This window comes from Crocodylus porosus, unplaced genomic scaffold, assembly GCF_001723895.1.
Source record: "Crocodylus porosus isolate Cpor-Errol unplaced genomic scaffold, CroPor_comp1, whole genome shotgun sequence".
Taxonomy (NCBI): Eukaryota; Metazoa; Chordata; order Crocodylia; family Crocodylidae; genus Crocodylus; species Crocodylus porosus.
Window position 1 is genome coordinate 58,043,909 of NW_017728948.1, and position 20,590 is coordinate 58,064,498.

Consider the following 20,590-nt stretch of genomic DNA (forward strand, 5'->3'; position numbering starts at 1 on the left):
TCCCTCTGCAGACCTAATGAAAAATGCTTTGCATTCAAAAGTTTGCCTAATTTTATCTGAACCATACAATTGGTCCAATAAAAGATAATCATCCAAAAAAATCCTTCCCTGGCAGCCCAGTATTCACACTGCAGGCTCTTTGCTTCCCTGAACTTCCTTACAAACAAACCTGGGAGATAAAGCGAAGCTTTTTATATCACATCTCATGGGAAATCGTTAACCAGCTACAGAGAATGGGGATCAATGCTAAAATCATAAGGGCTGCTTACAGATGTTTAAAAAAAAGGTACTTTAAACTCAGTGCAATCCTGTGCCAAGTCCAACACATGCCCAGAAGACTCGGTACGTTATTTGGACCTGGCTCACCCACCGTCTGTATTGATCAGGCATTTTAGCGAGGCTTTTTTGGTGCTTTTATCTAATAATTGATTGAATCAGCTATAAGATAAAAGTGCCAAAAAGCCCTGCAGAAGTGCCCGATCTATACAGATGCTGTGGAGCTGGGTCCAACTAGCACTATGCTTCTCCCCGTAAAGCATGGAATTGGGGGTGGGGGGCGGAGGTGGGAGGGAGGTTAATCTCTTTAAGCAGCCAAAGTAAATAAAAATTTAGCTTAACAAGAGACTAAAACAAGTTATGTTAAGAGATGAGTTATCCAAGTAGTATTTTTGTAAAAATTACTCTTATTACCTTTCCCACTTTACCTTTTTTTCAGTGACCTTTTTCCTGGAGTTAGATGTGTCTTTATAAATTTGTAGAAGGCAGTAAGATGAGATTGTCAATATTGAAGAGGGCTGGATTTATTATACAGGAAGAGTTAGGTAATTTTACAGGTTGGAGCATTATAACTGAAATGAAGTTAAAAATAATTTACATTGGGATGAACAAGTCCTTACCTATAAGATGGAGGCAGACTGGCGACAACTGAGAAAGAGAGTATTAGTCGATTTTAGGGTGCAGCTGTTTAAGAGTTTAATGTAACCTATCATGTATTAGATGAGATTTATTCAGTATAGATCAGATGACCGAGTACTATTGTATAAGGCATTGGTAAGAATGCTATGTTCAATATTTAGAATACCATATGGACTTTATAATTTTTATCATATTTACCAGTCTTCAAAGAAGGTAAATAAAACTGAAAGAAGTTCAAGAAGGACCACTAAAATGATGAATAGAAAGTGGGATCTTTTATGATGAAAGGAGATTGTCTTGTTTAGCTTAACCACATGGAATATGATCACTTTCTTGTGCATTTATAGCATAAATATTAGGGAAGGAAAGGAGTTTTCTAGTTTGAAAAACACTGACACAAGATCAAATGGCTACGAAGTGGCTATTCATGGCTATTTAGATTGGAAATTTAATTATTTGTAAATATCAAGGGAATGATGTTTTGGAATAGTTTTCCAAGCAAAGTAGTGGCAAATGTGAACTGGATTAGTTTATGATGGTGTGAACAGGACTGAGAGTTCTGGCTCAACTGTGCATGTGATCATGTATTCACAATCTCTGTATGGGGTATAGAGGAAACAGCTGTAATGTGGTAGGTATCTGGTAATTCCATTAGGGGGACTAGATAATCATGATCATTAGTATGATCCAGATAGAGTTCCCCACTCCCTCCCCCCATAAATGTAATTTCCTCCTGGGTAAGGGATCATGTGCATCTTCCTCTGAAGTAATGAGAGATTGTCCACAGCTAAGCCTGGGGCTTTTGACTGGGATATGCTGATGCTTCTATCTGGGTATTTTAAGAAAACAGTTTCCTGGATAGAAGGTATTGCTCTTCTGCTGAGTGTCTTGCAAATTAGTGGGGAGGGTTGCTTTCCTTTGTAGAATGGGGTACAGTTGTAGGTTCTGCATGTCTATTAACCAACAGATTCCATGTTGTTTTAGTGGCAGATCTTTGGTGGTGTCTTTATCTTCCCTGTTTTTACTGATGGCGTGTCACAGGCCATACTTGGCATTGTAGCTGTTGTGCTTTGTAGTTGCGTGCAGAGGTTTAAAACAGCAATTTTGGACAATCCTGGATAAATGGTTCCCTGCAAACAGGGGACTGGACTCAGGAGCCCTGAAACACCCTTCCAGTCATATGTTTCTTATCTGATTCACTTCTAAAAGCTGTGTAATTTACTTCTTTCTGTTGACTCTTCAAAGAGCATTCCTGATGAAATGCAGTTACACTTTACAAGCTGCTGCTTTCCTAGAATCTTCTGTGTTTTATAAGTAATTGGAACAAACTACTTGCCATTTGATCCCTTGGTGTGATCCTTCTACAGTAGAGAATTATCAGAAAATGTCACTAAAGTCTGAGTTACTCCTTTGATACTACCAGGATTCATTTATTTCCTAATTATCTGCTCAATATGTTAAAAGCCTTCAAACATTTCTTTATTCTTCCTGGGGTACTGCAACCCAAAAGCCGTCTGAGGGTTTTGTTTGAATTAAGATCCAATTGATTCGTTGGACTTCAGTGATATCAACCTTGATTTCTACAGTGAATCTCCATGATTATACCATCTTCTTGCCTGATTCTTTCAGGTTAAATTTTCTCTTTGGCTCAGCCCTGTAATTCATAATTTTAATGAAATGACAATGTAAAGAACACTGACCAGAGAACATACCTATCTGTTTATATTTATTTTCTCATTCTGTCATTTCCGTTTTATACATACTGTTCTTTTAACAGTTGCCATCTCAATTATTTATCTATCCTTTTTTATTTTTATATTCTTTCTCAATATCATACTTTCCTGATATTCAGTAGCTTTATAAATTATTTTCCTTTTCCTGCAGTGCCTGCTGATACTCCAAGTTTACCTTTGTACAAAGAATACAGAAAGTGTTATCAGCAAAACTTCTGAACTCTATTGCTTTGTTCTGCAGTGTTCTGTGCAACCATCTCTTTCTCCTGTATTGCTCCCATTCAGTGCCTCTACCTGTTTGATTATAACAGGATATTCCCACATTTATTAACAGTTGCCTTAATTTTCTGCTTTCCTTCCTCTTTCTTCTTGTTTCAGTCTGTTGCCAAAACGGTTTTGATCACTGATTCATTTATACAGTAAATCCTTGTCCACCTCTAGTCTTTCATCCTGCCTGTGCAAGTTGAATATTGCTGTTTTTGCATTTGATGTGTGTATTAAAAAGCAAAAGGAAATCCTTGCCTGATTTCACTGTTTCTTTTGAACAAACTTTGATTTATTTTTGCGTAAGAAAAATTCCTAGCTCTACTTTGGGTCCATCAGATTGTACATGTAGAGCTGTGAAAAAATGGATAAATGTTCATCACTTTTTATACTGTTTGGTTGTAAACAATATGCAATGAATATTGATGTAATAATACAAATCAGTAGAAAGGGCCAGAGGGAGCTATGCCAATGTATTCTAAATGACATTTGGCCCTAAAAATATAATTCAGTAATGTGACATATCAACGATAAAATTTGACAACCCAGAAGTAGAGGGGAGGGAGAGGGTTTACAGCTTTTATTTGTGTGTGTTTTGGTGACATTTAAAAGAAAACTAAAATGACTTTCATGTTGCATAAACAGTCACAAGCATCATCACAAATTCACTATACTTCTTCAAAGAAAGTCATAAGTACTAAATTGCTTGTCTGCTGTACATCACTGAACAATATATAAATCTTCACTGAAGCAGCATGCATCAGTAAAAGGTCGATGAAATAACATGTCTTCTGCTGTGCATCCTCATTCTTGCCACCACCAACCTCCATAAGCTGAAGATATATCAAGTTGAAATCAAATGAAGATAAATCAAGAGCCAAGGACTGGGAAAAAAAGAAGGCTATTTCCTTTTTCTCAAACTATATCAAACAAAATGGTGTGAATGCTGCTTCCCCCTTCCTCTAATAGTACCACTGCCAGTGTAGCACCTCCTGTTGATCACTTTGGTGACAAAATGGAGAGAATGACTGAAAACCCCAAAAGGGTGGGTAAGCATGGTGGGGGGGATCATGCACTTGCACCACCATATCTCTTCAAACTTCTCTTTGCAGACAGAATAACATGCATTAGACCCCGACTCCATGCAGCACCTAACAACTAGGGAGATGACGATCCAATTGCTTATGGATCCTGTTACTCATTAGCCAGAGCAAGCGGGGAGCAAACACCAGCGCACATTGCTCACAACAGCTTTATTCAGAATGGAGACAGCTTTGCACTAGCTGCCAAAAAACAAACAAAATGGAGAGAACCCCTGAACAATTTTTTTTTTCATATTTTATACACATTAATATTTGTTCCACCTCTGTCCCGCCTTCTGTTCCACCCATTTCTCCTCCCATCTTAAGCTCCTCCTCTGTTTACTGTTTACTTTATTAGCATAGAATTGCCTATGCATCTCCCTCATTTACATGCATCTCTGCTAAGAGCACATGTATAAGACTTTGACCTCTGCTTCTTTTGGTCACTTGCTAGTTCTTTCTCATTCTTTGCTGATTTCAGCACCATCTCCAAGGTCTTGCTTCTGCTTTATCTCCTGATGATAGCTGTTGGGCTGCATCTTGTTCTCGTTACACAATGGGCTCTAACACTACAACTGTTTAGAAAACTACTTGCCTAAGCATTTGCAAGGTTATTTTAATACTTCATTCTGCCTTGTGACCAGCAGCTCTGCTGAGACACGAGAAAAAGCCTTTGTATTTAGCTGCAAATCTAGTGCTCCACAAAATCCAAATTGTTACCCTAAAATGTGTATATATATTTTCATTTCATTCACACCCAATTCACCACTGCAGGAAAGCTGGATAAGCATAAGACCTACAAATATATCAATTTTGATTATGCTATTCTTGCAAGTTATGTTTTATTTTGAAGCTTCTCCAACCTCATTTGGAGGTTCTCTCTCCCTCTCTTTCTGTGTGTGTGTGTGTGTGTGTGTGTGTACTGTAGTAATCAATACTTTTTTTACACAATGAAAAATAATGATGAGACAATGGCTAGACTGCAACTCAATCCCAATCAAAAGATATGCTAATGAATGAAGCTAACATGAAGGTTTTGTGTTGTGTAGGTGAGCTATAATGAAAGAGAGAAACAGCTTGCTTTAATATGTAGCATATAGGCCTCTTCTAGAGTTAGTTGTAGTTCAGTAGTGGGGATTTTGCAGGCCTTTTGCTGATCCACCTTTCTTGCAATGGCGAGTTGGGATTTCTCCATTTAGCTAAAATAACAGGGTTCTTGTTTTAATTGCTGGCATTTATTGTTGAAATCGGGTTTTTTTCCACTCTTCAAAATTGTTCCTCTTGCCCTACCTGAATTGCATTTTCTAACTTTCTGTCTTTCTCTGAGAGAACTGTTTTGTAACCCAAGAATATATTAGGACTGGCATATTCCCACCACACACAAAAAAACCCCATCTTATGTACTATATTTTAGCCTCACTAGGAATTATTCATTCATTCATTCTGTGTCAGCAAAATAGTCTAAGCAAAGAACTAATGTGATGCAATAAGACAACAGGTATATATTGTGATGTTACTTTTGTGTTTCAAAGCAACACAAGAGAATGTGTTCACATTGTTACTTTGGATTAGTCCTAAGTTTCAGGGGTGTTGGCTGTAGCCATGTTGGTCTAAGGACACAAGCAGACAAGGGTCTTTGGGTAAGTGTGGTATCTTTTATTAGACCAAGTAAGCAGTTGGAAAAATTGTTCATTGCAAACTTTCAGGCACAAATACCCTTCTTCAGGCATAGGGAGAGTCTGCTGGTATTTGTGTGTTCTCCTGGGTGGAATATAAGCCAATATGCAAAATGAAGGTCTGTGAAAATGCAAATGCATGGGATGTGAAACAATAGGTGTTAGACAGGGGATGTGAGGTAACAGGTGTGAAACAGGTAGGTGGAGGGTACGGAGGGAAATGTTAACCTGGTGATAGAATGTAGCTGGTAAAATGTAGAGGGGTTACCTGGCGTTATTGAATGGGAGGCAGGTTATAATGTGCTACAAATCCAATGTCTATATTTAGCTCATGATTTTTTGTATCCAGTAGATTTATGTAGTGAAATTTGTAGGCTCATCTACGAAAAGCGTTTTGTAAATTCCCTTGGAGGATTAAATCTGAGAAATTTGTGAGAAAGTGGTTGTCTTGTGAGAAGCAAGTAATTGAGTATTGTTGTTGATAGATTTTTGGTGTGCATTCATTCTGGTACACAGTTGTTATTTGGTTTCTCCTACATATTTTCTATCCGGACATTCAGTGCACTGGATGAGATACGTTAGATTTCTGAAGGTGCTGGTGTAAGATCCAGGAATGATAAGGGTTCAGTTGTGGGGTCTGGTTATTGTTGGAGTGATGGAAATGTGTTGGCAGATTTTACATTTCTTGTTCTGGCATGGTCTGGATCCATTTGGTGTGCTTTGGGCCATAGAAAGTTTGCATTTGGTGATGAGATTGGCATGGTTTGGTGCTTGTTTAAGGCTAGTATGGGTGGTTCTGGAAAGCTCTTTTTAAGAATTGGGTCTTCTTCTAGTACAGGTTGCAATTGTTGAGGATTTTCTGTGTAGGTTCCAGGGAAGGATGGTATGTCATAACTAATGGTGTGCGATTAATGGGGATTTTCTTTTAGTAGTGCAGTTCTTCACTTTGTATCCAGGTGGCTCTTTCAAAAATATGATCCAACTCTCTGGAGGAGTGTCCTTGTTTAGTGAAAACCCATTTGAGATTTGCAAGGTGATGATCAGGGGTGTTCTCCTCAGTGGAGCTTTGGTGATATCAGAGGACTTGGCTGTGTAGTACAGCGCTCTTGCTGTGTTTAAGGTGGTTGCTGGTTCTGTGCACCTATGCATGTTGGTCTGTGGATTTCTTTTATATGGTCTCCCTGGGCACCCATACACATGCATCAAGGCTGCTCTGATGTGTTGTAATTACATCGAGTTTGCTTGAGCATAGTAATTACCACACTCCAGCAGACTCCAGTGTCACGTGTATCAGCATCCCTGCACTGAAAAATGCTGATCGGTGCACTTTAATTAAAGCTTGTTCAACAAGCTTTAGTTAAAGCACCCCCCCACACACAGCATTTTTTAGTGGGGGCATCCTGATACATGTGGCACTCTGGGTGCTTTAATTAGTGCAGCTCCCAAGAACTGCTCTAATTAATGTGCCCCTCTCCCCTGCCTCCCAGAGCACATGTATAAATGCCTGAAACTGGGTATTTGTGTCCAAAAACTTGCAAAGAACAATTTTTCCAACTATTTAGTTGGTTAAATAAAAGACATTGCATTTACCCAGAGAACCTGTCTGCCTATGTCCTTAGACCAAAACGGCTAAAGAAATTTCCCTTCCCTTTTAATTATCTTTCACTAGTGAGTGCTGTTTCCTTTCCATTCCTGACAATGTTTCTTATTCAAAGTAACTTCTTTTCTATTATATCCCAAGTTCACTTCCATCTACTAGCCAACTTTCAGTTAAATGTACAGTATGGCTGTTTTGGTTTTACTGAATGAATCTAAATCCTGCTCTTACATTACTAACTACGATATATGCTATTTCTATAAATAGTTAAATCCATCCTTCATAAATTCCTTACTTCTTGCACAATTTAGTCTCCTTATCAGCCTTTGCATATTTAAAATCAAAATCTTTTGATTCCATCTTTTCTTCATGTATACTAAAGATATGGGTTGAAATAGTTGAAATATTTGTTGAATATTTGGGAAATCTGTTTATACAAATAAACCCCAAGTCATATCAAAATGAACCTGAACCTAAATTGTACATTTTGGGGGTTTCATTTTTTTACACACCTTTTGCTTGTGTGCAGTTCTGCACTTTGCTTAAGCGAAAGGGATTCACAGCCATTTTCATAATATTTTCAACCAAACCTAAGAATCTTTTGAAGTAGTCCTTTTTTCCCCTCTCTCTCTCGAGACCTCCTGTCAAATGTTAGTGTCAAGTGGGTTTTACTAAGATTTGGATAAGAATTTGTTTCATTCAGAAATACAACCAGATGAAAAGGAGTCTTCAGGTTTAGTTATGTTTTGTACAAGAATCTGGCATTTAGAATACTTATCCAGGAAGTGGAAGATGTAGATTTGAATCCATCAAACCTGAAAGATTCAGGCCCAGATTTTCTACTTCTGAGGAGCGTTCCCAGGCCATTAGATGATATGGTAGTCTGCATAAGAGACCCCACCACTCCTGTTGAAGCTGCATGCCTGTGCACACAAGAAAGAGAGGGACTTTTCACAAATTCAGAAAATCATTTAATCTTTTTTGCTATATAACTCTAGGTCACAGTATCACTCAGTTGCCATTGCATTTAGCCCAGTACCTTGGTGCTTGGCTAAAATATGCCTTCCAAATAGGCATTGATCTTGATCTGAGGATGTCTTGATAGAAACCCATTACTGTATTTGGTAGTTTATTCCAATGGCTAATCACTGTTAAAGATATGTCTTTATATCTCATTTGAATTTGTCAGACTTTAGCTTCTGCCCTTTTGTTCTTTGTAATTCCTTTCTCTGCTACATTAAACAGCACTTTAATAACAGGTATTTTCTCCCTATAAAGATAATTATACTCTGTAATGCTGTCGTTCCTCAATCTTCTTTTGATAAAATAAACTGATTGAGTTATTAAAGCCCCATGATAAGACATTTTCTCCAGTCTACTAATCTTTTCATGACTCTTTTCTGCACCATTTCTCTTTTTCAAAATTTTTTTCAGAGTAGGTACGTGAAAACTGTATACAATAGTCAAGCATTGTTCTTACCCTGGTAAAACTTACTCCTTTTCTATGTCCAAGAATTACAATAGTTGTTCTTTTAGCAGGTTCATACTGTTGCTTGTTCACTATGACTGCTTTTAAAGTCTGGATGCAGTCCAGTATTCTATATGTTTTGTCTACATTCCTTGTATAGGTTTGGCTGTATTGAAAAAAATGTTTTTTGAATGGACCCACTGCTTACCAAGCAGCCCAGATCTCTCTGTCCTTGAGGGCCCTCTAATAGTTATTTTTCACTTTGTGGGGCCCACAAATATCAACAGTAATTTTATATTTACTTTTAGATAACTGATGAAAATTTTGAAGAGCCCTGTATAGCCCCAGTCGAAACACCCCTATCTGATCCATTTAATGTCTTTTATTGGTACTATTTTATGCTGACTTTTAGTCAGTGTTGTGCAATACTACATCATCAAACTTGTAATCTCATCAAAGAATGAAATCAAGGTTATTTGGCATAGCCTATTTTTGGCATAACCTGTTTCTCATAAACCTCGTGATGAGTGACGTTAATTATATGCCTTATCCTTAATTCTTTACCAGATACAGAAACTAACACAATGCATATGTGCCAACCAAAATGCAGTTTGTTCCAACCAAAGTTGCAAATGCTATAAGGTTCTGTCATCATCCATAGTTTCATAGACCTTACACATCATGGGGTCCAGCCCCCCTGCACTTGGGTAGGAAAGACTGCTGGAGCCAGATGATCCCAGCAAGACGGCTGTCAAGATACTTTCTGAAAATCACCAGGGCGGGTGACTGTACCACCTCTGGCAGGAGCCTGTTCCAAACCCTCAGCACTCAACTTGTAAAGAAGTTTTTTCCTTATGTTCAGTCTGAAGTGATCTTCAATCAGTTTGTGCCCATTATTTCTTGTCCTCTTCTGGGGGCCTTGGTGAACAGATGCTCCCCCAGGCCCTGATGTATGCCCGTAATATACTTATAGGCTGCCACCAAGTCCCCTCTGAGTTTTCTGTTCTCCAAGCTAAACAGTCCCAATTTTTTCAGCCTCTCCTCATATGACCTCTCTGTAGGCATCTAATCATGTGACTCTTGAGCTTCTCCACATTCTTCCTGAAATTCATCACCCAGAACTGGATGCAGTCTCCAGTTGCAACCTCACCAAGGCTGAGTAGAGGGGGAGAATGACATTCTTAGCCTTGCTCGAGATGCCTCGGTAGATGGATGCCAGTGTTTGATTAGCTTTGCCAGCTACAGCACTACATTTATGGCTCATGTTCATTTAGTGGTCTATCACGACACCCAGGTCTCATTCAGTTGTGGTGCTGGCAAGCATAGCACATCAGAGCCTGTAAGTGTGTTGCAGATTATTTTTTCCCCAGATGGAGGACTTGATATTTCTCCCTATTAAATGGCATCAGGTTGAGGTCTGCCCACTTTGCAAGCCTGTCCAGGTTGGCCTGTATTGCCAGCCTGTCCTGGAAGCTGGAAATACAGTCAAAGATCCATGTAAAGATGTTTCTATGTTGGTTCTGTCCAGTTGATCAACTATGATATATACTGGCCCTTTTCAGTAAGCTCCTCAGTTGCCTTGCCCTCACCATCATCATTGGAAATCTAAAGCATAAAATTCAGTTCCACTTCACTGAAGACACCCACCATCTTTTTAACTGTTATCTGTTCAGCTTTCTTAAGAATAAATGAATTTGACAGTGAGGTGACAAATAATTTAAAGCAACAGCAAATTTACACTTATAACTGAGCCTTTTGGATAGGGCAGGATATAATTTTGATATTTTTATTTATTTTTTCTTTCTATTTTATCTGTTTCCTATTAATCATTTTTCCTCCATTCAACACCATTCCTTTCATTGCATGTTTCTATCACATAGCAGTAAAGGAGATGCATACATTTTTCAATGCATAGAAAACTATGATTGTAACACAAAAAATTACAATGACAAATGTATCAACAGAAACTACTTTAAAACTAATACTTTCTTGAAACAGCTTTCTCAAGAAAGGGAATAAGACCCATTGATAAATATTTTGACTTGTTCCATTCCAAGGGAGGGAGAGAAGGAAGGAAACTATTGTCCGTAGTCACAAAGCATTCATATTATTTAGGTACTGTAAGAGTGATATTGTAGCCTTGGTGGTCCAGAAATTATGGAAGCGGGGAAGATTTCTTAGAATGTTATCTGTTATGGCTAAGGACAGACATTACACACAGACCGGTTTAAGTGATCAGAAACTGGTTTAAACCTGTAACAGAACATAAGTTCAGTGTACATAAAGCAGTTTCAAAATGACTGAAACTGGTTTATGATAAACCTGGCTGCATGTAATATCAGACTTGTGATTTGGGTCAAACCAGTTTATGCAGATTCTGTCCCAGACCCCTTCCTTGTTTAAGTTAAACCAGAGTCTCCCAGCCTCTCAGATACTTTGCAGTCCTGGACTGAGCTGGGCTGTCTGCTCCAGAGGACATGGTTGGCCCCACCCCTCTCCTCCCTAGCCAGAGCTCTGGCAGAGACTGCAGACACAGCAGGATCTGCCTGGCTTCCCCCTGCCTGCTGCACCCCACTCACTGCTCAAGCAGGGATCCCTTTTCCCTCCTCCCTCCCTCCTTCCAATCTCCCACAATACCCCAACCTCAACCCCATGGACCCTACCTAGCATGTGGATGCTAACTAATGCAGAGAGGTGTCTGTGTCTCCAGTTTCACTGGGACAGGACAAAGGCAGATAGGACAGTGTCCACTTAGGGCTTTTTGGAGCTAATCAGCAGGTCAGCTGGTAATGTCCCTCCATTCCTTCCTTGGAATAAGCTGTTTAAGAAGAGTTTGAACTAACAAGAGAGGCTTTTCTTTTCTTGAAGGGCTGCTAAATGATGTGTTAACAACCCCCTGCTGGCTCCTTCACCTATCAGGTTTGCAAACCATATGAAGAAGCAGGGAGAAGGAAATTGAAAATCTCAGTATTATCAACAGATGCATGCAGTCCACCCACCCCCTTGCCTCAGAGTACTAGCCAGGGGCTGGAGTCCTGTGTACGCAGGGTGGAGATTTACACTCCTCCCTAATCAGAGTGTTCTGCCAGGGCCTGGCCATGCACCCCCCCCAGCTCAGCACGATGGAATGGAATAGAGGACTGGTCTAGCACCCCCATCTTCTACCCTGAGCCACTGCAGGCATGTGCTTTTATTTCCTCAGTCCAGAGGGAATGTCTGGGTGGTTGCAAACTGGTTCAACCTAGGCAGGTTAAACTAACCTGCAAAGATTAAATCAGATCAGGCTCAGGCTTTTTGAATGTCTGTCCCTAGCCCAGTAGATCATATGTGTAGTTGGGATAGAGTTAGTCAAGCTTTTGAATGCAAGACATTCTTTGTCAGGTCTGACCAGAACAAGCCAGGCACAGCATACTAAACAAAGTAGTGGGAGGGGAAGAGAGAAATTTCCAGGGTAGCAGACACAGTTAGGAGAAGAAAAGCTGATTACTGGGAGATCAAGGCCTATAAAAAGGGAGGAGGGTCATTCTGATCCATCTGGTGTGAAAAGAATTCAGGAGCTGGGTAAAATATAATGTGCTATAAAACCGATACTAGTGTTTCATGGTAGTTATGGCAGTGGTTATGTGCTGACAGGTTAATCATTTCTTGCCAAGCCAAGGCTGTGTCCTACTTGCTGTCTGTTGGGCACTAGAGAGTTTGCTCAATATTGTTTGAAATTGCATAATTGTTGGGCACAAATTGTTCTATTCCACTATGAGAAGTCTTAGCATTTTGGTACTGCTTTTTGAACACAGATTGAAGGATCTGTCACCTATAGAGGTAAGCAGGTTCCCAATTTAATAACATGTAAATGAATGAAATTCCAGGGCTGTTAATCTGATGAACTTCACTGTTTTAAGTTAAATTAGATTACCAACCACTTTAACTGTTCCTTTAAATCTATAAGTCGTTATAGGAGAAGAGGATACCTCATTTCTTTTGCTTTTTAATATGTTAGATTTTAGACATTTTTTCACTACTGTAAAAATGTTTTTAAAATATTTTTAAAACTCCATAGCTCTTTATACTATTTTAATTTGTTTTTAATAATACTTTTCATTGCAAAATCATGTTTTATGATACTTATCAGCCATTGCACTTAGGAAATATATAAATATTATGGTAGAATATTCAATTAAGCCGTAAGAAATAATACGAATGTCACTGATGCGAGAAAAACTTAAGGAAACAAGAAGGGAAGTGTACAAGAAAGGAAGAATAACCATGCAAGGCACTGACAAACTGAAAAGGGGAACTAATCTCCTAGGTGGCATTATAAATATAACGAATTTGTAACAGGAAACACACCTCAGATCTGTAATGTTTATATAATGAAAATAAAATCAAACATGAACTATTGTAGAATTATTTGGAGAATGCTACTTCATGCAACCAAAACAAAGCAAATATACCCTGGAGCCAGGAAAAACTCTTAGTACACAACTACACAAAAGCATTGTGAAAGTTAGAAATGTTTTATGACATTGTATGAGTTCATTTCAGTATGTAACCCCTATGTGCTGTTCTTGTAGACCCTGTTGACAGCACTTCTTTCAATACAGTAACACAACTTGAGTGAACATAGTAGGATTTTACTTTGAGGCCCCTCAGTAAAGTAATAGCATAGTACAAAAATGTTTAACTTTTTAGACATTAACATTTAGCAGCAAGAACATGTGTTTATATGGAGCCTTGAAGATAAAAGGTGAATTTGTTTATGATTTGAATACAGCCTTTTGCTTTCAGATGTTTTTGACAGTTGCTATTACCAGCCTCATTTCTTGCATAATTAAATTGATTTACTTTGAATTTCTGAACTGGTAAATCTATTTCTAATAAATATTTACTAAGATTTATGTTCAAACTTGTATTCTGTAAAATTGACTTCATTCTTTAACTCGGGTAAACTCTCAGGAATGCTTAATGTAGAAATAAAAGACTGAATAATTTACATTTTTTGTCAAAATGCCACATACATTTCTAAAAATGTCATTTTCGTGCTATCTTCCATCTTCTCGGCTTGCCATCTACCATTTTACTTGCCTTGTAGAGAGAAGCCGCACAAAGTTCATTTCATGATGAAAGATAAATCAATCTCATCTGAGTCAAAGAGTGGAATTCAATTCATATAGGTCTTAAGAAATTTGCATGGTAGATACTGCCCCTTCATGGGAAGCTCCTAAGTTTTGTGGTAGCACAGCCCTAGTTTTTTTCTTAGGAGATTTGGGTTCTGGGTGCCCTCCCCTTTACTGTAGTTCCTAAGTTCGCAGCTATCTCTCTCCCAATAGGTACTAGAATACCTCTTAGACTGCAAACAGATGTTGCCATTGTGTTGCCACAAAACCTAAGAATTTCTGTGCCCATTTCACATACCATAAACGCCTAAATTTGTGAGCACAACAATTTGTGGTCATACTTAGTGCCACTGTTTCATTGCCAATTACTTTTAACTTATGACAGGAGAGCATGGGCAGCTTGGAGCTCTCCAGCCACCCTAAGCAGGCATTTCTGCGCTTCAGTCGTCTGATTCTGCATGACAAAAAATCCCCCTGCAAGGTAATTCCCGGGGCCTGGTCTGCAAGTGTGGAGTGAGAAACCCTCATGGGAGTTCCCCCCTCTGCACTTGCAGGCACATGCCCTAGGAATGCCCCCTTCAAGAGGATCCTGGTGAGCTCTGCTGCAAAGGGACTTTGCTGCACCCTGATTTAGGGCATGGTCTGCAAGTGCTGAGCAGAGAACCCCCTGGGAGACCCCATTCCCCCCTCCCCTCCACACTTGCCTACACTTGTCATGAGAATTCTCCTGTGGAGGATTCCCATGGTGCATGTATCATGCTGCTGCACCTAGAGAGGTTCCCGGCTTTGCAGATATGTCCCAGCTGACCCAGGACAACACCACCTGTAGACACCATTGAAGGGTATCACCTGTGCTAGGACACATCCCAGCATAGCAGATCCAATGTAGAGAAAATACCTGTATATAGCCTTAGATTTAGCCTTAGCCTTAAATTTAGCCAATGTTTACTCTTTTGTCTTCATCCTTCTTGATCTGTCTGCCACCTTTGACACTTTGGATGTTTATCATGGTTTGCTTTGTCACTTCACAACAATAATTTTTCTAATTCTCTGACAGCCTTGCGTAAATACTGCTTCACTATATCCTTTATTGGCTTCTTCTCCCCATCTTTGATATGGAGTTTTATCCTCCTGGATTATATCCTCAGTCAATTTTTATTTATTTCTCTTGGCTTCTAGTTTTACCAAATTTATGCTGCTGTTTTCCAAACGACTTTTCTTCCACCAGCCTCTATAGCTATAGTGGTTTTTCTGACATGTTTTCTTAAATAGTCAGTCACTGTATAGAACTGCCTCCCTTCACTCAAATTTCATTCTTTCCTGTTAACTCTTCTCTTCTGTGACCTTGTCACCATTGCCAGATTCTTGGGATAATCTGCCATTTTTCTTCTAATTTTTATTCTTTGTAAACGTTCCTAAATTTTCCTTTCTTCTACTTTGTCTATGCAATTCTTCCTTCCTTCGGTAACGTCCCTTAAATGTAACAGACAAAAAATTATGTCCTCTCTTGATTACCATAACCTGACCTCGCTGGTTATCACATCTTTCTCAACCAGGGCTTCCTAAATACCACTGTCAAAATCACCTTCTCTTTGCATGTCTCCAACCATAGTATATCCTCTTCCTTGTTTTCTCATCTCAAATCAAATGCACTCTCATCACTCTGGGCTATGTAACGGTATAGACACACATACATTTGGAGGCTTTTCAAAAGAGAAACATTTTAAAAGGGCAACAGCTGTTATGTTCTAATTGTTACTTGTGGACAAGTTGAGAACAATACAAATATTGCAAAAGCACTCCAACTTCAACACTACTTCATTCATTTATGTCATTCTGAACTTGTCCATGAGTAACCATTACAACATAACAGCTGCTGCCCTTCTGAAATGTTCCCTTATTAAAAAAACTCTAATCTTTGTGCGTTCATACCCTGAAAATTCTTGCCCCTTGGTGTCCCTTCTTGCCCCATGTTGTCATTTTGCCTCCTTGCCTCCTCTTGTAGTTACTGCTGTTCCTATTATCTTTTCTTATTTCTCAATTAAATTCCATTTTGTACTTTTGGCTTTACACTTTTCACCTTACATGACCTTTCTGCTTAGCGTTCTCTCTCTTTCTTTATGTCTTATCCTGCTGTCCACTTTGAGCCACTGTTTTTGCTTCAATATTCACCTAATCCTCCAACTTCCAGCCATTTGTCATCTCTTTTTTTATTGTCCATATGACTGGTATGATTTTTTATTGTCCATATGAAGTGTATGACTTCTCATATGCTTTTTGTGGCAAGGGAATATCTTCAAATTGGAAAATATTTTTAAATTATAGAAAAATTGTATGCAAGTTTTGTAATTATAAAAAGAATAACACTGTAAACAAAGAACAGATAAGGGGTCCAGATAACTACACATAACAAACATGCTAAAGAATTCTACATATCTGTAAGAAGTTGCAAAATAATAGTTTATAAGGACCTGAAGAAGAAAGCTCTGTTGAATCTATTGAAATCCCTCTCAGCTTTTCTGTCCATATAGGATTCCAGCTTTGCAGATAAGGCACCAAAACAAAAGTAATATGTATATATTCTTTGCTTCATTATGCATTCACTGGGTGAGTCTTTTCTTCTTGTGTATCAGTTTCCTCTGTAATAGAATTCTTGAATGAAACATGCCATATAAGTGTTTGTGTGTGTGTGTGTATAAAATACATACACACACACATACGTGTGTGCATATGTGTATGTGTACATACATGTATATGTGTATGTGTACATACGTGTATATGTATGTATAATGTTTATGTAACACAAGTTTTCATTCCATTCATTACAAGGAAAAGTAAACAGTAATAAATACAGGGATGTAATTTCAACTCCACTTCAACACATTTTAATAAATAAAAAACTTGAAAATATCTGTTGACATACTGTCTCTTGCCAGAACATGTGTGCTCTGAAAAATGGGTTTAAATAAATCTTTGAAATGAACACAAATATTTAAATATCTTATAGAAGTGGCAGTTTTTTCTTTGTTTTCTTTAACTCTTAAGACCAAAAGATTAACTTCATGAGGGAAAACAGATTCTTGATGTCCATTTTTTATGTTTTAAATAATATTTTTATGGGGTAATCTTCAAGTTCATACAGTCACTCTAATCTTATTTATCTTCATAACTTTTTCATGCTTGCTTGGGTAATTACTTAATACGTGATATGAAAATTTTTACAAGATTATTTCCCACAAGTACTGAATGATTTTTTCTAGTGAATTTATTTTGTAAAGTCTTTGTTTATTGTGCTAAAATAATTTTAAGAAGCCAACTTTTATGCATTTTCAGCATTTAATCATATTTTCCTTTTCTTTTCAGCTTCTTAATTAAATGAACTCAAATGGGATTCACATTAACTTAATGTTTACTATGAAGATAAGCTGTTACTGATACTATCTGTTCACCAACATTACGTTTATTCAACAGTCTGTGTTCATTCTTCTGTTTCTTTGTGATAATTTATATAGCATAATTATAGAGAAATTAATTTGTGGTTTTTATATTTTATGTAATGAATGTTTCATTTAATTTATAGAAACAAGTATAGTAAACCTTAAATATTATAACAGGAGTTGTGAAAAATAGTTTTCAGTACTGTATATTCAGTGGTACAGGATTTAAACAAAGTTAATTATGCTGTGTCTTTTGGTTGTATGGCTGCCTGTTGACTCTTTAATAAAGGAACATGGAAGCAAATGTTAAAGTACCCTCTCCCCTTGCAAAGTGTTACAAAGTTTTCTTTACATGCACTTTAGAAAAATCCTGAACAAAATACTGTTTGTTCTCTGACTCCTGTTGGAGAAACTGTACAAGAAATGGAAAGCATAATTTGATTACATAAATACCATTTATGTATGCAACCTTATCAAGCCATCTTGCTTTGAAAAATAAAGAAAATATACATTGAACAAGCTTGGAAACTGTATGAGTTTATTATTTTCATAGAATACAGCTGGTTAAAGTCATGGTCTTTGGAGCTGAATTAGTCAAGAAGAATAAAGATTGTGGCCCAAAGATTGAGTAGTGCTTCTCCTTAAGAGCTTGGTCTGCCCAAATAAAACCCTGCACCACATATTATTAAAAATATACAAACAAAACTCACTAATCATGATATTTAGGAGGCCCAGCCAATGCTGGAACAGAATTAAAGTTTATAAACCTCCACCTGCTAGTCACCCTAGTCAATGAGCTGTAAATGTCTCCACAGCATTTAGTATGCCATTCATTATTTTTCTCAGACCTCTTGAAGGGGCCAGGTAGTGTTCCTTAGTAACATCAAGGGCATCAGCATTGTGAAAAGGGGCTCCAGAATTGCACAATACAGATCATTAGTAACAATAATTCAGTCTAGATTGACATCATTGAAAACCTTGTGGGACTTCCGTATCCTCTTGGCATAGAAAGCTGTCAAAATATCCTACACAGTGTTTAAAAAAAGTCTAGTAGTTTTTGTTCCAGATGCTACCAAAAATGTAAAATAAAGAAGGCTGGAGTTAATTTTGCACCGCATTGATTTCATTTTCCTTTTGTGGTGAAAGTTCACACACTGTGCTCAAAATGACAGTGAACCTGTAGTCAAGCTCAATGACGCCAACCCTTTTCCAAACCAAAACTTCCTTCCTATTCCTAAGATTCCTCTCCCACTTAATAATGCTGGAGAGTCTAGATAGTCACCTTGTGACACCTGTGCACATGTGCAATGTGATTTTCCCTTTCTAGTGGACAATTTGTGTTTCTGATGTTACATTCACTTTGTGACTGGTATGTACATGTACCTCCGTATATCGGCTTTGTGCCCCAAGCATGATACTGACTATTACACATAACTTTTTGGGTTTTCTTTGATATATTTCTGAAGTGCTTATTTACAAATGATGGGAACAGGTCAGTACCCTGGATAAACAGTTGGCTGATCAAAGATGACACCTAAGAAAGGATTAAGTGATCTGCTTATGCTTCTCCGAAGTTTCTACAAATGCTCATAGCAACGTGGACAATGTTACACAGATGAACATTCTCCTTATGCTCAGTTGACCTAGTTCTCATTTATAGCAAAACCATTTCAACTGCTCTGTCAATACAAAGCAGTATTAAAGGCGGTATTAAAAGTACGTAAATGTAATACACACCTACACTACGGCCTTTTTACCAGGCCAGTAAATAAGAAACCACCCCTTAGAACTCTGAAGTTAGTTTTTTCCTCAAGTCATTAAACAGGTAGTCGCCAACATCTCCAACCACATCTGGATGATATCATTTTCCTGGGCCCTTGTCAGGCTGGTGTTTTTCTTGGATATAATACAGAAACTTTAGTCATGGACTTGGTGGATGATCTTCACTTGGAGATCAATGGGGAAAATTCTGTGTGCTGTTTTTATTCAACCTTTCAGTGGTCTTTCCTACAGGCGACTAAGGTATGATAAAGTGTTAACATCATCTGGTAAGTGTTGACAGGACTACCCTAAATTTGTTCTGATATTATCTAGCAAAGGGGTCCCAGAGACTCCAGTCGACAGTCTTGAGATTAGGCAAATGTGAGGTATAGATGACTAAAATAAGGGTCAGGTACTGCTGTTTTCTCTTGATTTACTGTGGTTCTGGCTGAAAGGATGTTGATGAAGGATACAGTTTAATGTTTCTTACACACCTTGCCCACCATATAGTTGAGAGTTCAGTAACTTTGCTGTAGTGGTTTTATTTTTATTTTTTCTCACCCTGTTATAAAGGAACTGATGGTTGGAAGAAGTAGAATCTGCATTAGTTCTACCACTGGGGCAGTTTTAGCTACTACTGAGAGAGAGAAAATTGTGATCTGTAGGACTTCCTGCCAGGATCATTCTAGGAATGTAAGCCCAACAGTAGTAGCTATTTACAAGTCACTGCACCTTCAGAGAAGTCTTACAGTAGATAAGTTTCTGTTATATTCCCCTAGCCTGTGTGCATGCATGTTTGAGTGGGAATCTGTTGTCAACCGATTTAGAAATCATTGTGGTTTCCCTAGTACTAATTAGATGTAACAAAATATTATCCACAAACAAAAAAAAAGGAATTGATCAGTTGTTCATTATCCCTGATCATTGACAGACAAAATAAAACCAATACTAATACGTTAACAAGCCTTTAAAAACTGGCTTTAATTTGGTGCAACCAATGCTACAAATGAGGTATATATCCTCATTTCACTCGTGACTGACCATTAGCACAATATAAATAGAAAGTTAATATTTCAAAGAAAAGTTAGATCTAGTCACTCTAGTCTTCTTCCTCTAAGACATGATGCCCTTCCTTTTTCTATTGCTTTAATGAAGTGTTACACAAATTTTTATTTATAAACAATTCCGTTACAATATTTGCCACAAGCAAATATTACAAATATTGCTGTTCTTGATATATTTGGTTGGGCTTTTTCCCTGTAGTAACTTTATTAATCACTAGTTTCCATCTTGTATGATGCTGCTGCTCCTCAGAAAACTAGTGATAAATAAGGATGGTTTTCATTTTTCTTCATTTAAAAGTAGATATCTCTAACAGTAATAACAGCATTTCTTAGAAGTTCACAAACTGAAGAGACTTGATATTTTTTGATACTTGAGAAAAACCTCTAGGTCAGTCAATACTAGATAATGCTCCAGGCAAAAAAAAAACAAAAAACAAAAACAGAATAGCCAAATTCAGTATGGATCATAGTATATGCAA

General features: G+C 37.9%; 1 protein-coding gene across 3 annotated transcripts in view; it reads left to right on the top strand.

Moving 5' to 3' along the window:
• The window catches only part of TUSC3 (tumor suppressor candidate 3), a 314,862-nt gene extending 297,053 nt beyond the window's left edge, over positions 1-17,809 (top strand). For all 3 annotated transcript variants that reach the window (XM_019553213.1, XM_019553211.1, XM_019553212.1), the window contains one exon: positions 17,213-17,809. In XM_019553213.1, the coding sequence (XP_019408758.1) occupies positions 17,213-17,228 (16 nt within the window). In that variant the 3' untranslated portion in view covers positions 17,229-17,809. The remainder of the gene's footprint in view (positions 1-17,212) is intronic.
• The last annotated feature ends 2,781 nt before the right edge of the window (positions 17,810-20,590 follow it).